The 25,872-nt window shown below is 36.9% G+C and overlaps 4 protein-coding genes across 4 annotated transcripts; 3 read left to right on the forward strand and 1 right to left on the reverse strand.

Moving 5' to 3' along the window:
* The first annotated feature begins 925 nt into the window (after positions 1–925).
* On the forward strand, positions 926–3,752 carry LOC107188249 (BTB/POZ domain-containing protein 1-like). The gene is made up of 6 exons (XM_015576512.1): positions 926–1,578; positions 1,957–2,637; positions 2,705–2,864; positions 2,938–3,095; positions 3,152–3,386; positions 3,495–3,752. The coding sequence occupies exons 1-6, from the start codon at positions 1,292–1,294 to the stop codon at positions 3,657–3,659; spliced, it is 1,686 nt and encodes a 561-aa protein (XP_015431998.1). The 5' UTR covers positions 926–1,291; the 3' UTR covers positions 3,660–3,752.
* A 1,604-nt stretch (positions 3,753–5,356) lies between these two features.
* LOC107188272 (phosphatidylinositol 3-kinase catalytic subunit type 3) lies at positions 5,357–8,964 on the forward strand. Its single transcript, XM_015576541.1, has 10 exons — positions 5,357–5,498; positions 5,710–5,904; positions 5,979–6,408; positions 6,490–6,585; positions 6,704–7,255; positions 7,345–7,820; positions 7,895–8,083; positions 8,164–8,339; positions 8,418–8,492; positions 8,564–8,964. The coding sequence occupies exons 1-10, from the start codon at positions 5,413–5,415 to the stop codon at positions 8,962–8,964; spliced, it is 2,676 nt and encodes an 891-aa protein (XP_015432027.1). The 5' UTR covers positions 5,357–5,412.
* Positions 8,965–11,460: 2,496 nt separating this feature from the next.
* On the reverse strand, positions 11,461–21,418 carry LOC107188301 (mucin-17-like). Its single transcript, XM_015576576.1, has 3 exons — positions 21,044–21,418; positions 20,824–20,900; positions 11,461–20,684 (listed from the first exon to the last, which is right to left on the reverse strand). The coding sequence occupies exons 1-3, from the start codon at positions 21,217–21,219 to the stop codon at positions 11,530–11,532; spliced, it is 9,408 nt and encodes a 3,135-aa protein (XP_015432062.1). The 5' UTR covers positions 21,220–21,418; the 3' UTR covers positions 11,461–11,529.
* A 2,218-nt stretch (positions 21,419–23,636) lies between these two features.
* LOC107188279 (G kinase-anchoring protein 1-like) lies at positions 23,637–25,572 on the forward strand. The gene is made up of 6 exons (XM_015576548.1): positions 23,637–23,956; positions 24,226–24,303; positions 24,533–24,767; positions 24,856–25,113; positions 25,190–25,344; positions 25,431–25,572. Exons 1-6 carry the CDS (start codon positions 23,780–23,782, stop codon positions 25,461–25,463), a joined length of 936 nt encoding a protein of 311 aa, XP_015432034.1. The 5' UTR covers positions 23,637–23,779; the 3' UTR covers positions 25,464–25,572.
* The last annotated feature ends 300 nt before the right edge of the window (positions 25,573–25,872 follow it).

Raw genomic sequence — 25,872 nt, forward strand, 5'->3', positions numbered from 1 at the left:
CACCCGTCAACACCGACGGAGAGCACCGATACCGCGGCTCGCTCTCCCGCTCTCGCTCGCACGCCGTGACGTCACCCGATTCCCGGAATGCCACGGCTACGAGATGGCTCATTACGGTAAGGCATTCCCGCAAGGGAAATTGTAAGCCGCCGGTCAAAAGGTAGATTTGATAAACTATTTATGAAACTACATCTATTCTGAAATTATCTGTTACAAATATACAAATGTAAGGCAAGATATAAAAACGAATAAAGCAAGAACATGTAAAAAGTAACATTATCCCTTACCCTTAAACTGAAGCATCGGATATTTTTATTCCCGTCAAATCATGTAGATACATGCAATATGAATGGAATATGAAACACTTCATTTGTGCTAATAATACTCAGAATTCATGCTTTATCGGTAACGTCGGGTATTGACACTAAAATGGTAACAGGGTTATGTAGCCCTATGAACGTGGGACAGAAAAAAGCATTGGAGCATAGGTCTATTCTATATCTAGTCGGTGATAGAAGCAACCTGATCGTGTGTCGGCCACGCGAAAATGGTGTCTTTATATTAAATAGTATTATGCATAAGTAATATTTAAAGCAACTGTTATTAAATTTATACAAATACCATTGTAAATTGTATATTTTCTTACGATTTTTCAATAAAAAACAGTCAAATCATACATATTCGTTATTTATTAATCCCGCACTATCTCCACTCCTATTCTTAATTTTAATTTACCAAAAACATAAGAAAAAACAATAAATAATAGCAAAATAATATATTCTGAAAATTTAAAAAAAAGCGCGGGAAACGACATATTTGTGTGCGAAGAAAATGATAGATAATGGTGCTCTCATTCACACATGTCACCCATACTGCCATATACCCGCACGCTGCACGCTGTTGCCCGCCAGTGAATTGGCGGCCGTTGAGTTGCCCATCATTGGTCTATTCTATACCTCGTCTGTGATTATAGTCCGAGGGGGTAAGCGCAATTTATTTCGGAGCACATTCCGATCAGGTGCCATTGACGGAGACACGTGTATGTAGATCTTAAAACTGGCACCTGCCAGTGAACAGGTGAAGAGATTACTTCTGCACGATGACGCTCGTACCTTTTACCAGATACCTATAACATCTTCTCATTGAAGTCTGAATGTTCGCTCGTAGTGAACGCTGAACGTTAGCGACGAGGCGGTCGAACTTATGAGGACGTTCGTGCCGCCTTATCCGACACGATACGGTGCAATTAGAAGAGACGGGGCAATACGTTGAGAAATATTACGTTTCATGCATGAAAATGTCCTCGGAACCGTCCCTGAACGATGTGCCAAATGTCATGTCGAGGCTGCATAATTTACGCTCAAGTCAGGAAGACGGCGACAATCCTCAGGGGAACTTAGAGTTGGTGAGCCTCATCGACTACGTAGATTCATCTCGGGAGCCTGTACGAAACACTCAGCCAATTGTCAATGTCACCCTTTCACGAGCCAGACGTGCACTTAATTTTGTTTATGAGGAGGATCAGCCAACTTCCTCTACGGCTAGAAGTGGAGAGACTTCATTCTCTAATGGGGATAAGTAAGCATTTGAATAAAATTTACATTATGAATCACATTTTTAATGTGATTGTTTTCTAGATTTATTAAACGTGTGATTGCACATGATCATCATATATATATATATATAGTAACTAATGACAATACTTTTATTAGTGAGATCACTACAAAATTTCATTGACATTTTTAAAGTTGTGTTCTCTGTTTGCATTTGAACAGCCAATGAAATTAAATTAAAATAAAAGAAACATAAGATCCTTTATATTCTATATCTTTGTCAATTTTATTTTTCCAATCTTTGAATTTGGTCAATTTTGCAATCACTATATCTCTTTCAACAAGAGTACAACTACATGCAGTACACAATATAGTAATTGTGTTGGTATCCATATTTTAGTAGGCCTCCAACAAACGCAGCAAATACATTGCATTTGGAAGGAAGACCCCAGAATGTACCTTTAGAAAATACAACCACAAATAATCAAGCTAGTGTTGCGTATAATTGGCAGAGTACAAAGGCTACAATGCGTGAAAGGATTGTCTTTCTGTTTAATAATGAGATACTGTCTGATGTGAGTTTCATAGTAGGGAGAGGAGCTCAGAAACAACGTATACCAGCTCATAAGCTAGTCCTATCATCTGGAAGTGCTGTTTTCGATGCAATGTTCAATGGAACACTTGCAACAACTTCTTCGGAGATAGAAGTACCTGATGTAGAACCTGTTGCCTTCTTGGCAGTGCTTCTTTTTTTATATACTGATAAAATAGAGATAGATCCTGAGAGTGTGATGATGACATTATACACGGCTAAGAAATATGCTGTGTCGGCTTTAGAGAAACACTGTGTGGATTATCTGAAGAGTAACTTAACTAGTGATAATGCTTTTTTGCTTCTGACACAAGCTCGTCTGTTTGACGAGCCTCAACTGGCTGCAGTCTGCTTGGACACCATAGATAGATTTACTAGGGAAGCACTGAATGCGGATGGATTCACAGATATTGATATTGACACACTGAAAATTGTCTTGGAAAGAGACACCCTTCGTGTTAGAGAGTCTAAAATATTCCAAGCAGTTCTAAGGTATATAAGAATACATTTAGAGATCTACCTGTTATGTATGAAATTATGTATTTATTGTCTTACATAGATGGTCAGAGGCAGAATGTATAAGGCATCAGCTACCAGTTACTCCAGAAAATCAACGTTTAGTTTTGGGTAGTGCTTTCTCGTTGATTCGCTTTCCTTTAATGTCCAAAGAAGAATTTACTGCTGGTCCAGCACTATCAGGACTTCTGAATTATTCAGAGGTTAATACTATTAATGTACAACCGAATAAGTTTTTTTCTAAATTTTTTTTTACATTAATGAAATACGTTTTAGGTTCTCTCTTTATTTTCGTATTTCATATTGAACCCAAAACCAGTAGTTGAATTTCAAACAATGCCCCGTTGTTGTATGACTGGCAAGGAACAAACTGTATGCAGATTTCAACATACTAAAAGTAGATGGGGATACAATGGAACAAGTGACCGCATAAGGTATGTCACATTGGGTGGTACTGTTATTCTGTAAAATTAATCTTTTACGTTCACAGATTTAGTGTCGATAGGCGTATATTTTTGATTGGCTATGGAGTCTACGGTAGTATGCATGGCCCAGCGATATACGAAGTATTAATAGAATTGATACACACTGCTTCGGGGAAAGTGATTGCTACGAATTCAACAAGTTTTAGCTGTGATGGTTCTAAGTACACTTATCGTTTAATGTTCAAAGAATTAGCAGAAATTCTACCAAATACGATTTATACCGCGTCAGCAACATTTAAGGTTGGTGCAGTAGTGATATTGTTTTAATACTCTTTATATATTTTTAAATATTATGTATTAATACTGATGTATGTATAATCATATTATGTATTAATATGATTATTTCAGGGTCCTTACTCCCACTATGGAACTAAGGGTTTAAAAACAGTTATGGTGGATAGTGATTCGGGAAATGGAAAAGTTAAGTTCGAATTTAGTATTGAGTCTGGTGATAATAATGGAACGTCTACTGACGAGGGACAAATTCCTGAGCTCATATTTTACACTTCGTAACTCATGTACATAATAATGACATTCCTTTAATCAGCTTCACTGTCTATCAAAATTGATTACATTAAATTAAATTGTACAAAAGTTTTATATGTCGGTTTCTTTGTCAATTATATATATATATATACATATGTATATTTTATTACTATTAAGTGCAATGCTTTAAACTCAACGAACCATGAGCACGTTACATAAGTTTTTCAAGGTCTGTTCAAACTGCAAGGAAACAGATGAATATTTTATATCATCTGTATTTAATTCAGAGTACCGAGAATGAAATTTGTGGATCTCAAAAAGGGCCTTATTGGGAGAAGAGACTGATTCAGGCAACTGTTGTAAAAGCAAGGCTGAAGTAAATCACGTATTTTTTTAATTAATTGATTATCTTACAGGTTGATTTCTTCAAAATTACGTAAAACTTAGTTTCCTGCTAAACCCTCGAATACGTAAAAATTAGTTAAGGGTTGTAACCGGCAAATAAGTTTTAAAGTGCTTGAAGAAGGAACCACACATTAAACAAGTTGCAAATATCATCTATGACTGAAAACAATATATTTTTCTATTTCTTCAAACAATATGTACATGAGTGATAAATTTGCATATGCAACAATGTGAGTCTAGTGTAAAAAATGGTAGACTCTCACCATTATCTAAGAAACTTTTCTGTTTTACAGTTCCGTCTGTTCAACATAATATGAAACAATGTAAAACTAAACTTTGTATTCATGATCATTGACAGTGTATGTATATAAAACAACAATATGGCACGGTTTAATGATCATTAAATAATTTTTCGGAAAAATTAAAAATAAACAAATCCGTTATAAATTTTGCAAGATTTTGCTTAATTTAAATAGAAAAATACTATACATTGTTTACATGTAGTAACTAAATGAATGCAGTATGCTGATTTAGTTTAATTTATAAAGTATAATTGTAATAACGCGGAAGGTTCACGCACGTTTCGTTACAACGTTGGATGAAATAAATCTTCCAAGTTTATTATTTTCTCTACTGATTAATTGCGCAAACTAGTCAAACATGATCCATTGAAATATTTTTGCACAATAAACAAAAACAATTCGATATGTCATAACTCTTATTTGTATTCTAATTGTACTATACAACAAGATGATGCACATATAAGTTCTAAGACAAGAAATCAAATAAACTATTTGTTCAAAGAAAGAATTTTACATATTATTTCCTTTTGCGCTTTGGACCCCATGTATTTCTGTTTGTACATGTTATTCTTCTATTATTTATTTTATTAATCTATAATGCTGCTTAAAAGAAAATTCCATATTAGACTAGACAGTTTTGAAAGTAATGTAACAATAATGATAAAAGAAATAAGAAAATTAGACTTCAATGAAAATAAAAATGCACTCCTTTTCGATATTATTAAGTAACAATTATCCACTGTTACATTAGTAATTACTATTTAATTTTTTTGTGTATAGTAGTATAGTTCATCAGGTTCATCGTAACTTATATATATTTTGTCTGTGCAAATGTGGCAGTATCATGATGGTGCCATCTTTCGGTTAAAAGGCACTGTTAATTAGCTAAGACTTGGACAGTTTGCTATAGATTGCACTACGGATCGTTTTAAACCCCTTTTTGGTAGGTGTTACACAGCTGTGATGATACATATGTGCAGCACGTATTCGTGTATTTATGCACGGTAGCGCGGACGACGCGGTAGAATAATGGGGAAGTAAGAAGTGGCGAAACGCGTTCAGCGTACAATTTCATGAACTGTATAATCATGGAAGACATTAATGATAAGTTTTTCTATGTGTACAGTTCATCTTTAGACACGAGGATACAAATTAAAATGTAAGATTCAGTTGTGAGTGTGTTGAATACAATAAACGTCAGTATCAGCTGGTATCAGGTTACCATAATAGATGCACTCTGGTGTATCTTTCTGATTGGGACAACTGGACCACGGAGAATACCATTAAATATGAGATAATCGGATTACAGTGCGTAATCCGGGTGAAAAACAGACATTTAGATATTTAATTGCAAAATGTGTTTCTTGCAGAGGTACTTTAGAAGGTAAAAGACAACGACCAGAATATGACAAATTACTTATAGACCCTATGTTAAAATATTCCGGTTTATACGGAGTTAACGGTGGACGAGGAGACTTAGCAGCTTCTCTGCAGGTGTGGGCTGGCGGTAGACCTCTAGCTTTGCCTGTTCACACTGCTTATAAACATTTCACTTCGCGTTGGAAGTATGTATAATTCTATCTTTATCTAGCATGTACATTGGAAGATTCCACTAATTTATTTCTTGACTGTTTCATAGTTGGAACCAATGGGTGACTCTTCCTATTTCTTATTCTGATCTACCACGAGATGCTCAGTTATGTATAAGCCTGTATGATTGTGTTGGCCCTGGTAGACAACTATCAGTGGGCGGTACCACAATATCTTTATTCGGGAAGCATGGAGTATTTCGTCAGGGAATGTTAGACCTTAGAGTGTGGCCTGGTGTGGAGGCAGATGGTAGTGTATCCACCAGTACTCCAGGAAAGACCAGGGATCATGGAAAAGAACAGATGCAACGATTGGCAAAGCTTGTGAAGAAACACAGAAATGGACAAATGAACAAAGTTGATTGGCTGGACAGATTAACATTCAGGGAAATAGAGTTGATTAATGAAAGAGAGAAACGAGCATCTGAGTATTTGTATTTAATGATTGAGTTTCCAGAAGTCACTATGGATGGTATACCAGTAAGCAACACTTTATACTTCATAAATACACTTACTTTCTCTTTTATTGTTATCACAGTGATGTATATTTTGTTATTCTAGTACTCCGTAGTATATTATGAAAAGGATGGAGATGAAGTTGTACAACACAGATCTCAACCAGATGTAGTAACTCTTCCTGATTATGAGATTTTACAAGTATGTCTGACCATAAAATAGCTTCCTTATGAAAAAACACTTCCAATATAGAAATGTACATCTTCTTCTTTTACTTATAGTTCCAGACACTCTTTAACAAATGTTCTGTTATGATTAGGAAAATCTCGTGGAAGCAAAACATCATAAACTGGCTCGAAGTTTACGCAGTGGTGGTCATACCAGGGAATTAAAACCAACTTCGAGTGTACGCGATGCTTTGAACATAATATTAAGTTATCCTCCGACAACGGCGCTGTCTACCGAGGAACAGGATCTGATTTGGAAGTACAGGTTTTATTTGTCCAGTCAGAAAAAAGCTTTAACGAAATTTGTGAAATGTGTGAATTGGAAAGTTGCGGGAGAAGAACGACAAGCTTTAGAAATGTTGGCGTTGTGGGCTCCACCCGATCCCGAGGATGCATTGGAACTGCTTGGTCCAGCGTTCACGCATCCGGCCGTCAGGAGATACGCTATAGCTCGGCTTAATCAAGCACCCGACGATGACTTAATGTTATACTTATTACAGTTGGTACAAGCTCTAAAATACGAAGATTTCGAAAGTATTAAAAGAGCACATCAAACGTTAATGAAGGAAAAAGAGTCTGAGAAAGTTGAAAAATTAGATAGAGAAGTACAGATTAACGATTCCTCTTCTACGCCTATAACAAATGTAAGTATTATCATTGGCTTACAGCTGTAAATAATACAATATAGAAATGGAATTTCTGGGTTATCACAAATAGTACGCATGATTTACAGTCCAGTGAATCAGAGAGCGGACGATTCTCAACGAATCAAGACTCCCTGATGGATTTAGCATCTTTCTTGATCACTCGCGCGTGTCAGAATACTACCTTGGCGAATTACTTCTATTGGTACCTTTCTATCGAATGCGAAGATCAAAATGACCCGGCCATAAGTGCGAAACAAGACACACGCGTTAAAGAAATGTATATTACAGTAATGTCGATGTTTTCAACAATGTTAGCCCAAGGAAATGCCGTTTGGCAAAAAAGGAGGGCGTTCCTTTTACGTCAAAAAATATTTATTGACCAATTAGTGGCGCTCGTGAAAGCAGTCGCAAGAGAAAGTGGGAACCGTAAAAAGAAGACCGACAGGCTCAGAGCATTACTGGCTGATCCGGATCCGGCATTCAAAATCAATTTTTCCAATTTCGAACCGATACCTTTCCCCTTAGATCCAGAAATTTGTATTAAAGGCATCATCCCAGAAAAGTATATATACATGAACTTTGACTTTTTACAATAGAAATTATTTATGCTTTAATAATTCGAGATTTTGCTTTTAGAGCAAGTCTTTTTAAGTCAGCCCTTATGCCATCAAAATTAACTTTTCTGACAACGGACAATAGCGAATACATTGCAATTTTTAAACATGGCGACGATCTAAGGCAAGATCAATTAATCTTACAAACGATAGCGCTTATGGATAAGTTATTGAGGAGAGAAAACTTAGATTTAAAGCTCACTCCGTATAGGTGAATATTTAATCATGAAATATTCATGAATCCTATATCGTGTATTATATTACATAGAGTAACAGTTAATCTGTTCGTAGGGTACTTGCAACAAGTACTAGGCATGGATTTTTACAATTCATCGAGTCTACAACGGTTGCTGAAGTTCTAGCTAGTGAAGGTTCCATATTAAGCTTTTTTCGCAAACATCATCCTTCTGAAAATGGTCCTTACGGCGTAGTACCTGAAGTTATGGATACTTATGTACGAAGTTGTGGTAAATATATAGTGTTTCCTAAAAAATGATTTACGTTAAAGCGATGCTATACATATTGCATATAAATTTATATTACAGCTGGTTATTGTATTATCACGTACGTACTTGGCGTTGGTGATCGACATTTAGACAATTTGCTCCTGACAACGTCAGGTAAACTTGTAAATTTTAAAATATGATAATACTGCTGAATGTGGTTGATTTGAAAGGTATTTACATTGCAGGAAAACTCTTCCACATAGATTTTGGGTATATTTTGGGCAGAGATCCAAAACCTTTACCACCGCCAATGAAATTAAGTAAGGAAATGGTCGAAGCTATGGGAGGTGTAGGATCAGAACATTATCACGAGTTTCGAAAACAGTGTTACACTGCATTTCTGCACTTACGCAGACATGCGAATTTAATATTAAACCTATTTTCATTAATGGTCGACGCCAGCGTACCAGACATAGCGTTGGAGCCAGATAAAGCTGTGAAAAAAGTTCAAGATAAATTACGACTGGATTTAAGCGACGAAGAAGCAGTCCATTATGTGCACAATCTGTTGGACTTATCGGTAACAGCTGTAATGGCAGCGTTAGTAGAACAATTACACAAGTTTGCACAATACTGGCGGAAATAAACTCAAATCAATCGAAACAATGATCACAAAGACTGTGTTCCTTTCTATTGCAAATACTACTATATTGTATATAAATGACCATACGTCTATAAATGTAACATAATTTATTGTATTTTGGGATTATTTTAGGTAATAAATCTTTGATAATAATAATCTTGATAATAATCGTACTTCTTACGCGTTTTTAAATTACAAAGTATTTTTGAATAATTAGAATGTTATACGATATAATTAATAAAAAAAACTTGAAAACGCAACACATTTGAATGATTTTTTTAACAATCTTTATAAAATATTCTTTATAAGAAATTTTTGAAAATAATTCTTTACAATCATTACTTGAAATCTTAACTATGAAAACAGACTCAAAAAAGATAAACTACGATTTCTTTACAAAGATTTTAATAATGGGATATTCTGAAATAATAAAACAACCATAACACAGATTCATTGTACATATAATCTGTTACGTAAATATTCATATATTTATTTTATCTCTTAGTTACAATCGTGTATGTCGTGCACACTGTAGAAATAAAAAGCTAATTATTGTTAGTGATGAAAATATCAAATTGTTACTGATATAAGAACGCAGCAATGCTATTTTATTTAGTATCACTTTATGCCACTTAGACTTTATTACTTCAATGAAGCAATATGTACCTATTACATATCTCACCTTACGATTGTATCAGAAAGTTTTTAATAGAAAATGTAACCATAATTTCCCCATCTCAAAGTATTATATACTATTCATAGGTACAGAAAAATGTCCTTATGTAAATCCTTTGAGTGGAAGATACATGTGTATATTTATGCAGATACATACATATACGTACATTATGTACATGCACAAACATACACGTATAAAATGAATTCAAGTAATTAATTCTTAACGATTCAGTCCATTTTGAAAATTGATTTTTCCTCTATGTTTACCCGGAAAACATTGATATCAAGTTTGTAAATTTATTTTCGCGAGACATTAACAACTGTAATTAATAAACTTCCTTCCCTTGACAATAATATAATATGTACATACGTGACCATGATTGAAAACGCCACGGGAAATAAAAACAAATTTATTTTTGATAACATGAGTTTATAAAGAATATAATATAATCATTTCTATTAGGATACAGTGGTAAACCTGTCTTGTTTGAAATCCACAAAATGTCTCGAAGCTGTAGTTAATGTTAGGAAATTTTTAAAATGTACATTTCGCACATTGTATCTTCTAAATTTCTTCATGGCCAAATTATGCAATATCTGGATGAATTTAATTATATTACAGAAATAAAATTGTTCCGTTCGTAACCAGATCGTTCCCTTTTTACACCACTTGTTCGAATACATTAATTTAAAATTACGCGGGCGTGAACGCGATTCAAACACGACAGATTCCCCGGTAAACCGTTTTTTATCCTTTACATTGCATCAACACACAGATTACACATCATTATAGTTGAAATAATAGGCTTCTTTATTTCTCATAAATGTAAACTAGTACCCTACAAATTAAACACTGTATGTCTAATAACACGATCCTCGATTCGCTCAATCATTCGGGCCTGCGATTAGTTTACAACATTAAAAATTTCTATCGGCAGACGGTCCGTTGAGCGAAATAGAAGGATAGTGAAGAACTTATCTGAAAAATTAAGTCTTCGGATGAATAGCCCAAAAGAAGTCTTTACTTGCGTATTTTACAAATTATTCGGGGCGTACGTTATTGATAATTCATTAGAAGATATATTGTGCATTCATTATCATACAATCACTCGAGTTTCATGTTCCTTCGGGCGTTAGACAAAAGACCGCACGTGAAAACTCGATGCCACGGAGTAGTAGTGATTTTGATTATTTTCAATAAAAACCCGTGAGAACGTATAAATATTCTACAATTCTTACTCGTCTCGACGTGATCGCGAGACGAATTACTAATAGAGCGAATGACAGTTTCGTTGCAACAATTATATAATTAAAACGAGCGATCGGTAAATCATACTACTACTCCAATGATCCACAGGCGAAATTTTACAATATACACATTGCATGCATATGGTATTTAAAAACGTATAATAGTAAGGAATTTGTCGTATGCCAAAGTATTAACATATCTGTATGTGAGAGAGTGAAAATGAAGTTACGGATACATCATACTGAAGTATCGTCAGAGCTTCAATATATTAAACGATCATAAAAGATCATAGTGTCTTTGCAATGAAACCATATTTCTTCCTGTTAATTACACATTGCTTAGATATTGAATTCTATTTACGGATTATATCCGTTGTCGATATATATACACACATTGTGTTAACATGTATATATATACATGTTGGTATATATATATTTATTTATATATATATATATGTATATATATATATATAAATTATAGTAATATTCTAATTTTAACCTTACACCTAATCACTTATCATCTTAATATTATATGTACAGTTGAAAATAGACTCGAGTTTATCTATCGATGGCTGCAATGATCAATAGTCTATAAAAAAACAAGGACTCTCCTTATAGCGTAATGCTATTACCCATCATAATGTATTACCTCTCTGTAGGCCTGGTGGCTGGTACAGAACTTTCTACAAGATCGTGCCTTTCTATCGGGGAATTCTCCAATGTGTAATCGACCGGATATCTTTCGGTATAGGTCGGCGTAGCTTCTCCCTGTTGTCTTAACTTTAACTCGTCAGATTGCTCTTGGTAGAAGCTTTGGGACGCCTCGATATTCTGCGAGGAGGATCGTTCTGTTTTCTGTATGTCATCCGCTGAGTAATAACTTTGACTCGCCTCGCTCTCTGGTCTATGATCATAGTAACTCGGCGAAACATTATGGCTGGAATAGCTCGGCGTAGCTTCTTCTGGTGTAAAGTAGCTCTGACTGGCTTCCTGTGGGTTAGCCTCATAATAACTGGGCGTTACCTCCTCTTGTGGATCTTCGTCCAGCCTAGAATTTGTTTCTTGGCCAACCGATTCGTAGTAACTTGCTGTCACTTCTTGGTGATGGGCATAGTAACTGGAAGGTTCGTTTCTGTGATCGGTACTCTCGGTGACAAAGTTCTGCGAGGGAGTCTCTTCTAGGCCGGGCATTGAAATCGGCACCTCGTACGAGGTCGACACATTTTGTTCTTCGTAGCTAGAGGTCGGCACTGAATCCACGTGAGTCGATGTAATGTCTGGATTCAGATTGTACGACGATGTTGGTATTTCAGGTACTCCATTGTCATGGATGGTTGTGTGCTCCCCGCTAGAGGACGCGATATTCAATTCTGCACATGGTGGAATCTCGCAGGATGATGTACTTATTGCACTTTCTTGGTCTGGATCTCTCTCTTGATTCTCAGGCGTTTCTGGAACGTACGACGAACTCGCGGTTTCATCCTCGTTCAGCCCGGAATTGTTCGTGGACACTGATGATGTACCAATACCGTCAGCACCGATGTCATTAGACTGAGACGGCATGTTTCCCTCTTGGCTAATTTCCGTATCGGTTTCCAAGTTCTCTGGAATATTTTCAGCCTTACCGACGTCGTAGCTCTGGGTTGGGAACGTTTGATCGTCTATACCTTCGTCCATGCTTGTCCTTTCATCTTGACTCTGCATGAGCTCGTTGAAGGATTGCGTGGGTGCGTTCGTACTTTCTTCCGCGGAAGTTTCATACGATTGCGAAGCTTCGTTCATCTTCGAATGTTCAAACGATTGACTCGGCGGCTCTGTGACGATCGCCTCTTCGTCCGTTTCCATTGGTTCGTACGTTATCGACTGCGATGGCTCCCTCGAGTTTTCTGATTTCGTAGCAGATTGACTAGGTAAATCAGTAGAATCGGTAGTCACGGCAACACCGAACTGTTCATAGGACTGTGACGGTGTTTCATGACTAGTCTCCGAATTCGTCTCATCGAACTGCAAGTCTATGTTCCTTTCGACCGGTTCTGATTCTCCCTGAGACGATGGCTCGTCTCGTTGACAATCTTCTGGTTCCTTTATTATACTTGCAGCATAAAGTTTGGAGCCGATGGCTTCGTCTATATCCATACTCTGCTCGTCCAAACGGTTCATCGACTCGGCGGGTAAAATTTCAGACGTTTCTCGAGCACCTTCCACCTCGTTAGATGTTGCTGCTTGTTCTTCTGTTACAGGAGAGTGGACGACCTTCCCGTCCGACTGTTCAGTGAAATGCAGTTCTTTAAGTTTCTGTATATTTTTTGCTTCCAGAGAGGTGTTTGTATCGATTTCATTCGACTCTTCGAAGCTCGTACGTTCGACAGACGGCATTTTTACACTGGACTCAGATGTAACTACAGCAGTATCGTCGACTATGGACATACTGCTCGTCATGGATTCATCTGGTTGCTCTACAATTTGCATATGCATTACACTATCGTTATTACTATCCTCTTTGCTTCGTTCGTCCATCGTCACATCAGACTTATCATCTTCTTTATCAATTGTAGATTGTAAAATTATTTCTTCCGACTTAATGGGTTCTTCTTGAGAAGAATACGTTTCTTGCAAAGGCATTGCTGCGTCCTGTTCTTCGTTTGAAACACTAACCTCATTCGTTGACACGATAGATTCTTGAGAAGATGCAGGGTCATCTTGAGGTACTATCACCTCCGATGTTACAACGGTGTCTTGCGATTGTACACTTTCCGTAGAAGTAGGAGACTTTGAGACAAGCATCTCGGTAACCGGTACCTCCGCAAAGCTTTGCTCCGTCGTTATTGATGGTTCTACGTTAGAGCTAAGTTGTGCATTTCCTGCGAAGGTGTCGTCTATTATCGGCATCGAAGGGGTCGTTTGAACTTGCGAACTTTGCAGAACTACATTATTTGGTATCGCTACCGAATACGAAACAGTTGGTATTGATATAGCGTCGCTTTGCTCGTGCTGTACTTCTGCAGGAATATTAGCCTCCAAACCCGGCAGTACCAGATACTGAGTAGTTACAGGAATGTCTGTTCTTACAATATCCGCGGTACTTGGACTTTCCATGATTTCTCCAATATCTGGCATAGAATTGCCGGGAATTTGGATTTGCGTTTCGCCCGTTGCTATGTAAGAAATTGTAGGATTTGTGATCGTGATCGGTAATTCAAGAGACGTTGGGATGGCTGTCACAGTAGATGTCGGAAGTGCTTCTGCCTGTATCGGTAAACTGGTAGGTACCTCTAGTGGAGTCATTATGGGTTGATTTAAAGTCAACGACGTTTCGAGCACGGAAGGTGAAGATATTGGTTCTGTCGGAGGGATGATAGTTGATTGTAATATAGTCTGATTGATCAGACTTGTCTGAGTCAAGCCAGCAGTCATCACACTTGCCGTTGGATTCTCCGATAAACTGATTTCTTGTTGGAAATCTGTATTAGCGAGAGCAGCCGCCAAGATATCTTGATTCGATGTCGGTATTACTTCCGCTGTGGGGAAGCTTTCTGAGATAATGGTCTGTACAGGTTCCGTGGTACTGGTTTGTATACTTGGTAGTACGCCATTATCAAATTGCAACACAATGTTGTCTAATGTACCAGCTTCTCCTAACGAACTGGGATCTATGTACAAGGTTCTTGTGCCGTCTGGATTTTGTGTTGTGCCCTCTAATGACATAAGAGCATTATTATCAAGCGGCTGTATCTGTCCTTGTTCGTCGATTGTTACTAAAACGTAAGTTTGCGTTCCATCGCTGCTTTCTGTCGGCAGTGCCATTATTTGCGGTTGTGCTGTTATCTTCGGTTCATCGACCTTTTCCATTTCCGCTTTAAGTTGTTCCTTCTGAACAGCTTCGGTAAGTATGTTCTCCAGTTTCGATTTCTTGTCCGAATCGACAGATTCTAATGGCGGAAGAGACAAAGACGCGGAAAGATTCGTGTTCACGTTACTTGTAGCCGCTGAATTCATTGCTATATTCAACAAATTCTTCTGATGTTGGGCAGCTTTACTGATCGCATGACCTTTACCAGATTTCGTGGGTGTAACGCTACCAATCGATTGTTTCTGTTGCGATGTCCTGGACATACCTGGCGCACCTGTCATTGATCCTGGAACCATTTGTTTCATTTGAATATTTTGTACAGCCGTGATTGCAGGATCATGTGCTTTCTGGGCAACGACCTTCTGTTGCATTTTTTGCTGCCTACCACCACGGGAAACGAGAACTTTTTGCACGCCTGAAGTAGATACAGCCTTTCCTTTCTGTTGAGCTTGCGGACTTATACCCACTGCATGCTGGGTACCGCTTTGAGATGTAATATTTTGAACAGAGGAACCTTGCTGTACAACTGTTTGTTTAACTATTCTCTTCCCTTGCACAGTTTTTTGCGCTGGGATAGGATTCTGCAACATCATCGTGTTACCTGCACCTTTTACCTGTCCCGATCTTCCTTGCGAAGAAGAAGACATTGAGACCTTTTGCGATTTTTGTAACATAGGTAACTGCACTTTTTGTTGTACAGACTGATACTGCACTTTGCTGCCTTTTGATGGACTCTTTGCTGCAATCGCTTTCACTTGTTGTCCTGTTATCGGCGTCAAAACAGTGGCTTTAGGACTGATACCTTGAGGATTTAAAATAGTTTTTGCTGCAATAGTTTGAGATATCGGAGTTAAAATAGCTTTAGAAGTACCTAAGTTCGTAGAAGACAAAATCGTTGCACCTTTTGTGACTAAGGCCTTTGAACTAATAATAGCTTTACCACCACTCAATGCAGCTGCGCTTATCGGTGTATAAATTCCACCTTTCGTAAAAATACTTTGAGATAATGTTCCCAGTAGAGCTGTCTTGCCAATTGCTCCAGAAATCGGAGTCAGCACACCTTTCGATGCTATTAGACCCTGTGTGTTAATAATCTTATGGCCTGCGGGCAATTTAGATGTAGTTGGCGAGACAGCGTCCCCTTTTGGAGCAATCACGGTTTTCGTAGAATTTATAATACCCTGTGGACTAATGGGACAAAGCACTTGCCCTTTACTGGTCATAATTCTCTGAACTTTGCTACCTAAAGTCTTCGAAATATTTAACGGTAACATTTTCGTTTGACCAGATTGCGCCGATGTTAATATAACTACTTTGTTTCCTTGTTGAACTACTTGAGCGTTTCCAGCACTTTTACCGGTCGGTATAGCGATCTTTTGTTGAGTGCCAGGTTTACCCTGAACACTATAACGTAATTGCTGCCCCCCTGCAGTCTGCACCACCACATATTTACCTGGAGTGCTTTTTTGAGTTAAAAGAGGGGATACTTTGCTTGTCGCCGGAGCACTTTGGAATTTTATACCTTTAACACCACCAGTTAGAGGCGGCACCAATGTTTTTATACTTGTAATTGTGGGTTTGGCCTTGTTTTTATTCTTCAGAATCGCAGGAGTACCGCTTTTCTTCTTTGTAGGCGACAATTCGGGTACACTGTCGCTTAATTTAAACTGCGTCTGAGTAGGTGATACCATTTGAGTGGTAGGTGTGAAAGACAATGTTGCTGGTATTGTACTAGACGCAGGTATAATGGAGGATATAACAACTGGCATCTGTTCGATATTTTCCGGAGTTAAAACATCTTCGCTCAAAACAAACGGCATCGAGTTTATATCTAATTCCATGTCTGCCAGACTTTGAGAGCTTTGTTGAATGAATTTCTCGGATGTACCGGTTGTCGTAGAGGTTTTTGAAGTTTTCAAATTTAACTGTTCATTTTGTGCTTCCATCATCGCAGCCGTTTCTGCTTCTTCAGCCTTTAATACTTGTAGCTTTTTAGTCAACGACATATGTGATGTTACTTTTGAACCAGTTTTGGTTTTGGTGCTCGGTGATGAAGTTTCCATTTTCATTAGCTTTGCCTTTGGACTACTTTTCTGATCAGATTTCTTCGTACTATCTGTCTCTAATTTATGCTTCACCCCTTTCTGTGGTAACTTATCTAACAATTTTGACTTTAAAATCTGCATGGGCTCAGTTAACGGTACATTCTCAATGATTCGTGGCATTTCACGTTTCTTTACTGGTACCGTAACGTCAGACGACGGTGAAGGCATGGACGTGGACATCTTTGATGATTCATCCACCTTTTGCATATCTATGCTAATAGATTTAGTGCTGTCCTCGGTAGGAGGTGATGGCGCTAACGACTTGGACGTGATGCCGAATTCACTCGATGACGACGCAAGTTGATCAACGTTCTGAAACACAGCATCATCTACTTTCGTGTCAATTTCAATATTCTGATCAACTACGACCTCTATACCCTGAAAATTGTTCACAACTGTAACTTGAGTATTATTTTCCTCAGTTTCACTGTTGGGTACATTTTCTGTCGTTTTGCCTGTCTCCTCACTGATTTTCACATCTTGCGTTGCCTCGGAAGATGTATTTGGATCGACTTCTTCTTCAGGTTTCTTCTTCATTAATTTCTTGCCTTTCTTCCCTTTCCCAGTCGCCTCAGGATCGTCCGCTGCACCGTCCTTTTTCTTGTCTATATGTAGAGTTTTCAAAAAAGCTTCTTGGAATGTATTCGATGACTTGTCATCGAGAGACAATTCTTTATCTTTCTTTGATTTAACTCCCGTGTCTGGTGTAAATTTTCCTTTGTATCTTGTTTGCATGGATGATTTCTTCCGAGCTTGGTGTTCGTCCGATGCACATGCTATTTCTTTAGATACTTGTTCTGAGCTTTCTAATTTTAATTCTTGATCTTGATTTTGAGAAGCTTCTATTATCGTTTCGTGAACTTTTTCATTCATCGGTACAGTTTCTTCATAATTTTGCATTTCACTTTCTTGTTTCGATGCTTCTTTGACGGTTTCCTCATTTTTATTATCTGCTTCAAGTGTCTCTGGACAGAAGTTTGACCCCTCTTTCAAAGAATCAATCGAATCTGTGTTGGTTTTAACTTCATCAATGTTCTCTACTTTCACTTGTTCACTATCTAGTTTAGGCTTTATAGGAGATTTATTAGTAGAGGCATTTTCGTCAAAAAAATCAATTTGTGACAACTCGAACTTTTTAATTTGTGATTTTTTAGGCGGTAACATATCAATAGTTTTAGAAATGTCTGATTGTTGCGGCAACACTTCTTTCTCTGTTGAAACTTCCAGCTGAACTGTGCTTGAAGATTCTGCATTCAGATCTTTCAAATGTACTTCGTGAACATTACTTGAGCTTAATAAATTTTCAGTTTCCATTTCATTACCTTTCACCTTCTCAAGTTCGAGTATTGTGTCTTTAGTTTCAGTAACATTTTCCATTATCTGCGATTTTGTATCTTCAGAAGGAATGAATGCTTCATCAGATTCTTTCGATAAAATGTTTTCCTCCAAAGACACTTGCAATTTTTCAGAAACTTCAATGGAAACTTGACTGTCTCTATCTATTGTCTCTTCCTTCACAATCTTTTCATTACTGCGTGTACTGCTCTCGGTCAAATCATCTTGCAATTCAATGCTGAAAGAATTGACATTATTTTTTGTTGCCTCCATCACATTACAAGAGATTTCTAACTCTTTTTGCTCCTGAAGCTCGATATTCTCGCTTATTTTTTTGTCAATTGCTGCAAACTTTTTATTTCTCTTTCTTCTACCTCTTATTTTTTCGGAACTCTTTTCTTCACTTTCAGATTGGCTATCATCAGTCTTATAAATCCGTTGATCAATATCTTGCACATATATGCCAGACTCTAAATATTTTTTATTCGGCTTTCGCTTTCTCCCACTATACGAACGTTCGCTGTCAGATTCTGAAGTCCTTCTCTCGACTTCAAATTTTTCGAAAAGTTTGTGATGACTTTTGTTATCCTTTAACCTTGGACTTTCACTCCCACTGGTAATATGTAAGGATTTTGATTTTCTGGGTCTACCTCTACGCTTTTTCGCCTGTGGAGTGACATTTAATTGCTCGTTAGTTGATAAAGTAATGTCAGAATTGGATGCTGGATCTTGTTCCAGCATATCTGCATCAGAATTCTCACTGTGTTCAGGGACTGTATCAGCAGACTCGGAAACGGTTTCGTCTTCTGTTTCTGTTGTCAACCGTTCGGAAAGAACCTCGTCCACCTCTTTCGGAGGCTGCTCCATACTTTCTGTATTCTCATTGGCAGTAATTATATTTTCAGTTTCCACTGGTTTTTCGTTAACAGCTTCAATTTGCATATTTACTTCTGTAGTTTTTGTTAACTCTTCCTCGTGTTTTGCTTTAGGAACTTCTTGTATTTCGGCTTTTGAAGTAGTCATAGCATTTTCGCTTTCACCCCGCGCCTTTTCAACCTCGAATATTTCTACAATTTTTAACTGTGTCTCGCAGGTACCAGTACCAGATGTCTGCACATCTTCCGGCAATTTTTCAGGTGTACTTTTCTCTTTAAGTTGTTCAACCTCATCGTTTGTTGGTTTGTCTTCATTGACAATTTTATTTGTTTCCGATTTCTCCAAATCTTTCACACACGGAGACAATACGGTATCCAACTTTTCGTTCTCTTTCAGCTTATCATTTGTCTCGGTCACAATTTTATTATTCTCTGCTTCCTTCTCTTGTTCCGTTTTTAAAGCTTGACTCATTTCAAACTCCTTTATAATTTCTTTCTTTTGGTGAAACGCGCGTGACTTTTTCCTTACGGGAGGTATAGATGGTTCCTCTTCATGAAAATCAAAACAAGACAGTAATGACTTTTTATCATCTTTGCTAGGTGCATTCAATTTACTCTCATTATCAGAATTCAACGGTTCCTTCTCTTTCTGTGATTTTCCAGCAGATTCATTGATATCAACATCCGATGTTCGAATGTCTTTCTCTTGCTCCGATTTCCTATCAAGAAGATTCGACGTGAAAGATTTTGAAACATTAATATCATTTGCTGAATCCTCTACTATATTAATTGATGTCAATTTCTCGGTTTCTTTAAGAAGTTTTTCAGTTTCTGCAATAATTTCATTAGGATCCGCACTTGTATCGTTTTTCTGATCAGATTCATCAGACTTATCAAAATCAAATTGACTTTTCGTTTGTGAATTATTTACAGGCGTTGACTCAGACAGAGTACTCTGATTTAGACTAATATCTTCATCAGACTCATCCTCCCAATCTGCTAATATAGTATCACGAATTTTAGGATCTGTTTTCTTCTTTTTAGCAGCTTTCTCGTTTTGTTTAGTTTGCTTCCTTTTACCCGACTCGCTGCTACTTTTACTTCTGCTTGACTGGCTCTTATCCTTTCTGGCATACTTTCTTTTAGGAGTATCTACATCCAAATGGCTGCCACTATATTGAGAATACGTCTTTACTTTTGATTTTGACATTGGTGAACTTCCAGACCTATGACTTTTGATATGACAGATAATAACATTAACGCGAGAAGAAGTAAAATTGCACAAATGACAAGGATATTGCGGAGAACCGGCATTATTTGGCGTAGACGGTAAACTGCTAGGTTGATGACGAATTCGGACCTCATGATCGCTTTCCCTTAAAAATCTTGGATGTGTAATTTTCCGTACCACTTCCATTCCATCGCTTCTTCTGGGCATATCGTCTCGTTCTTTTTTCTTCTTCGGGATTTTCTTATCCCCGAATAAAGCCGATATATTCGGCTTTTCCTCTGGACAAAATTTATCATGGCTTAATATTTCAGGATCACCACCTGTTAACTTCTCAGCCATTTCAACATCTCCAGGGAATTTATCCATATACCTAGAGCCATCTTTGCTCTTGCTTCTGTATTTATCTGCAAATAATGATATTGTAAGACATATGACTGAATATAATAAATTTCTTCAAAAAGGAGTGTACTTTATATATTTATCTTAAAAATGTTTATCCTAAAGACTGTGTACAATTAAAATATGTATGTATAAAAAGCATACCAAGTCCTTTTTTGATAAATTCATCTTTCTGTGTGCAATTGTATTTGTAAATTTGTTGATAGTTTTTGACAAATTCGCTGCAAACAGTAAAAATTTTATATTAACAACATTATGTAGATGTACTAAACACTTAAATACCTCTAAACTGAAAATATAATTAAATGTAAATAAACAGGTAGATGTATATTAACAAAGACAAAAGAAATATTAAATTTCTTACTATGTATCTTCTTGAAAGAACTTAACAGCAGCTATTAAAGGCTTCTTTTTAAATTCATGTTGAATATCTTCAGGTAAATTATGAAACCCGGTAACTTGTCCTGGCCACCAACAAGCTCCGAGTTTTACCCATACAATATCTCCATCCAAGTAACTGATTTCTGTTTGTTCGCACATCTTAAAACACTTTTCGGTTTCACTCCTTCACAATATAAGCATTGAAATTAAAGATTTTTATTCTGTCTTACATCTGTTCTCAAACGAGCACTTTAACCATCAGCTGCTCGGACATATAACAATGCAAAAGAAGTAGTCTATCAATTCAAGTATAATCTTAATATGCCAGCAATGAGAATCTGTGTTACTTCATTGAGAACGAAGCATCCGTAATATAAGAATTCATATAAAACAAATGCAAATCTCAATGAAAACCAACAATTCACCTAAGCATCTAGGCACCTTCTGTATTACAGTTCTTTCATCTTGTAGCTTGTCGAACATAAAATACACATACTGATAGTTAAAACACTTTCGATTGCTCCATATAGATTTCCATTAACTCTAAACATGAAAGACAACTCAGTCACTATTGTACTCATCAAAGAGAACATTTACCAAGCCTTATTTAATTATCTGTCCTTCCAGATCCAATGATTGCACCATAAACATTCGCATCAATGTTCAGCTGTCCACTGTACTCTGTTAAAAGTACAAATCTGTATATGCGGGAACAGTATATCGTAATAAAATTGTCGTTGTTTTTATGCCTGTTATCTTGGGACAGGGTAGTAAGAACCCATGCTACCACGTCAGGCAAAAATAATTCCCCCGAAACAGTCAGTTATAATTTACGTGCGAGCACTGTCTCGTGTTTCAAAATACGATGAATCCTTCGCCCATATGCACAAGTATACGTGAGAATGGGATCGGAGGTGTATTCGCGGGAAACCAGGAGCGAGCGTCGCTCCACTCGTCGCGCACCGCTTCGTTGACCCTGGTCTCGATGCCGACGTTGTCCGTGGGAGCCACGTCGGGCATCTTAGCCCGCGAATTCCGTGATTGGATGCTCCACCACACACAGTGATGCACACAGTCGTGGTTGTCGCGGCTCTCCCCGGTTGTTCGTTGGAACGACGCCGCCGATCGAGTCGTCCGCCTCCAGAATTGGCGAGCGTCCCAGGAAAAGAATGAGTTTCTCTTCTCGGCTCACCTCTTATCACCCAGTCACTACACGCTAAAACCGTTTCGCGAGCACCTCGATCGCCGACCACGCGACGTTGTTGCGCGCACATACAACCGCGAAAAGTGCAAGCCAACCCCGAACGCAATCGACACACTCAACGCTCTACGTCGCTCGTACGACGTACGTACATGTTCAGTTTCCCGACGTGCAACGGGGCTCCGTACGGTGGATGGATGGATGTGTAGATGGATACTTCCTTCTCTCTCGTTGATCGAGACTCTCGATCCGGCAGTGTTACCAACCATTGCGCGCCGATAATCTACCACGCCGCTCATTTAATTTCGAACATTCTTCTAATTTACGATCGATCGTTTCTGTTTTTGTTCGCTTACTGTAGAGAGCCATAAATAAGCAAGACACGGGGGTTCACTAAACCAAGATGTCTAAAAGCTTTAAACGAGATCTACTTTTCTTGTAACAAACATTATCGGAAATGTATTTATTACTGTATATAACTTCGAGTTTAATATTCGATAATTACCGCTGATTATGTAAACAAAATTAAGCATGAGAGAAATGAAACAGATTATGCGGACCTTTAATCTCTTCATATCGCCAAAAAATGACAAATGATCAAAGAACAACGAATTAAACTAATTACGTTGTAAATAATTTTAGTTATGACCGAGTATACTCATTCAAATAGTATGTACAGCAGACGAGTTAAAATACATTCCATAGAAAACGGATGAGTTACGTATATTTATCTTTATGCGTTTCCCATAAAATTTTGTAAATGTTATAAAAAACGCGACAAGAAGAAAATGTTGCACATGTAAAAATTACGTGCGTAAAAAGTATTTTAGTACGGTAGTTTAATATGTCTAACGTTAGAGGAATCAAACTATATTTTATTATATACATATATATAAATAAAAAAAAATTCGTTTAAAAAAATGTTTATTACTTTTTCAAAAATCTATATACACTTTTTTATTTATATATCAATATATCTAAATATTTGATTATCTAAAATTATTCTTTAATAAGTTGTAAATATGTTCCGACTTAAATGGGATACCTTCACTTAAGAGAATCAAAATCTTCAATAGATATTTGAAACTAAAATTTTGTAAGATAATTGACACCTAATTAAGATGATCGAAAATACATATACTAAACTGATCAACTGCAAACTGCAAGAATATTCAATTTCATGTTTTTCCCACAACAGTTGGTGCTACTGTGTCACCGGGCGGGTGAGTGCAATTTTGACGATATTTTCCGACAGGGGCGCTGACGGTTTGCGTCAATGTTTACCATTCGTTTCCGGTTTATGTCGTAGCTTAACGACGTTCTTCATTTTTCAATATACGGTAGCTTACTACGATAAGTATACGTATACGCAAGTTTCATGCGACGCGTTTACAGATTTTCTGCGCGTTATACGATACAGTAGCGTGGGTTACGACGGTCATCACGAGTCTCGTGATCCTAACGATACCGGAAGTTCTGTAGTTTCGTTATCAGTACGTATATTCGCGGTTGACAGAAATGGCGACCGCTGTACCGTCAAGATTCGCGATACTCAGTCTCGATGACGATGATTGCAAGCCGAAGAAAACCCAGAAGACTGTTACCACTGGCAAGACAACTCAAAAACCGAAAAACGACAAATCGAAGCAGCAGCAGCAGCCGCCGAAAAAGGATGAAAAGAAGAAACAAAACAAGGTATGACGCATGTAGTATTTGTTGTTTTTTTTTACGTTTGATTAACCGGTAAACGTCAGGGTACTTGCGGATACTTCTGGCGGGAATGTTTGCACGATTCAAATCGAGATTCTTCATTTTGGACAATCTTCATAAATTTTAATCTTTTTTTGAATGTGAAAAATGGTAGAATGATATTGTAATAATGAATAAAAATTTAGGAGCAATTTTAAAATGAGCTTATTTGTTTTTTGTTGTATTAATCTATAATTTTTTTAATTGGCTTACAGGGAAAAAAGAAAAAACCAAACAATAACAATAATAATGAAAATCAACAATGGGAACAGTGGAAACAAAAAGATACAATGGTATGTACAATTGTAGGTGTGTGTGTATGTCTAATTTTACTTGGTAGTGGCGTAATTAATTATTTTTCTGTGTCGGAATTAGAATATATAGGATGCCGTAGGCTCTATTGATACATGTGAAAAACATAGTCTAGTTTCACATATAAATTGTTACAGCTAAGATTTTGTTTCAGTAGTGATATATTTATAAGTGTTGTGTGTTATCATGCCCAATTGTGATTTCCTTAAGGCTGTCGAGGAAGCATTTGAGCAAGAGTTGCATCAAGCTATTTTGCTGTCAAAGCTTGCTTATGAAGAGCAACTAGTAAGTGTGTCAAAATCAGACAAAGAGCAAGAACCAAATAAGAAATCGGGGAAAAAATCAAAAAAGGCTACCATGTCGTTAGACGAATTCAATAGCATGGGATCAAACAACGTTCAAATTACAGTTGTACCTACTGATACTGGAGATGCAAAACCCAAAGGTAATATTTCATTGTCATTGGAATTTTTCATAAAGAAGATAAGTATAAAAGGAAATGACATGATAAGTAATTGATAAGAATTTTACAGACTTGGATAAAGAATTCTTTAAAAGAGTTGAAAAAGAAACAAAGAAAGAAATAACAAGGGAAAAAGAAAAGGATATCTTGAAAATAAGGCTGAAAAAGATAGATGATGAAATCACATCTGCCCAGTTGAGGGTAGAAGTGGAGAAACGTGATGAAGTCATAAATGAATTGAGGACTCAAGTTGAAACCTTGAAGGCAGAGTTAACGCAAGTCAAAGAAAGAAATAAAAAACTGTATCAAATATTGTCTCATGGAGAAAGTAAGCTGATATTCCTTAATTACTTATAGTTTAATACTTGCAAACATAATTAATAATGTTACTTTTTTTTCTTTAGTGAAGGATAAAGCATCAGTATTAGCAGAAGTAGCAAAGTTACAAGAAATAAGAGATGAATTAACATCGGAAGTAACATCTTTACATGCACAATTAGAACAAGAAAGGTCCAAAACACGTACTACTAGTGCAGATGTCAAGCCGTCTAAACAAACTGTAAGGTTTACTTTAAAATGCCAGTAAACATGGTATGATCCTCAATGATCTGTTTAATAATGGCAAAACAAATATTTATTTTTCAGAACAAGAAGAAGCCAGCTAGTGAAAATGCCTAAATATAAAATAATGTTCTTGAATGTAAAAAAATGAAACATTGTGATCCACAAAGTGTAATTTACCGATATTGATTATTTTATATGAATTAGTTAACAGTCTTCAGACTGATTTGTTATTATTAAAACTGAAGATCTCATGGCAATGTATTTCATATTCAATTTCTAAGCATACAAATCAGTTCCAACAGTTCATTCGGCAGGAACATAGCCCATGCTCATATTTTTCTAAACTGTCCATTTTTACATATTATTCAATTCTTTTTTTACGATATACCATGACATAATATACAAGAATACTATTTTTTATTTGTTCAATCTCCTGTGCAGTAATCATTGAGTCTAAAAAAATGAATTTTGCAGTAAAGTCCAAAGATAAAACTTCTGCAATACTACTTCCAACATAAAAACA

Source organism: Dufourea novaeangliae, unplaced genomic scaffold, assembly GCF_001272555.1.
Source record: "Dufourea novaeangliae isolate 0120121106 unplaced genomic scaffold, ASM127255v1 scaffold118, whole genome shotgun sequence".
Classification (NCBI taxonomy): Eukaryota; Metazoa; Arthropoda; class Insecta; order Hymenoptera; family Halictidae; genus Dufourea; species Dufourea novaeangliae.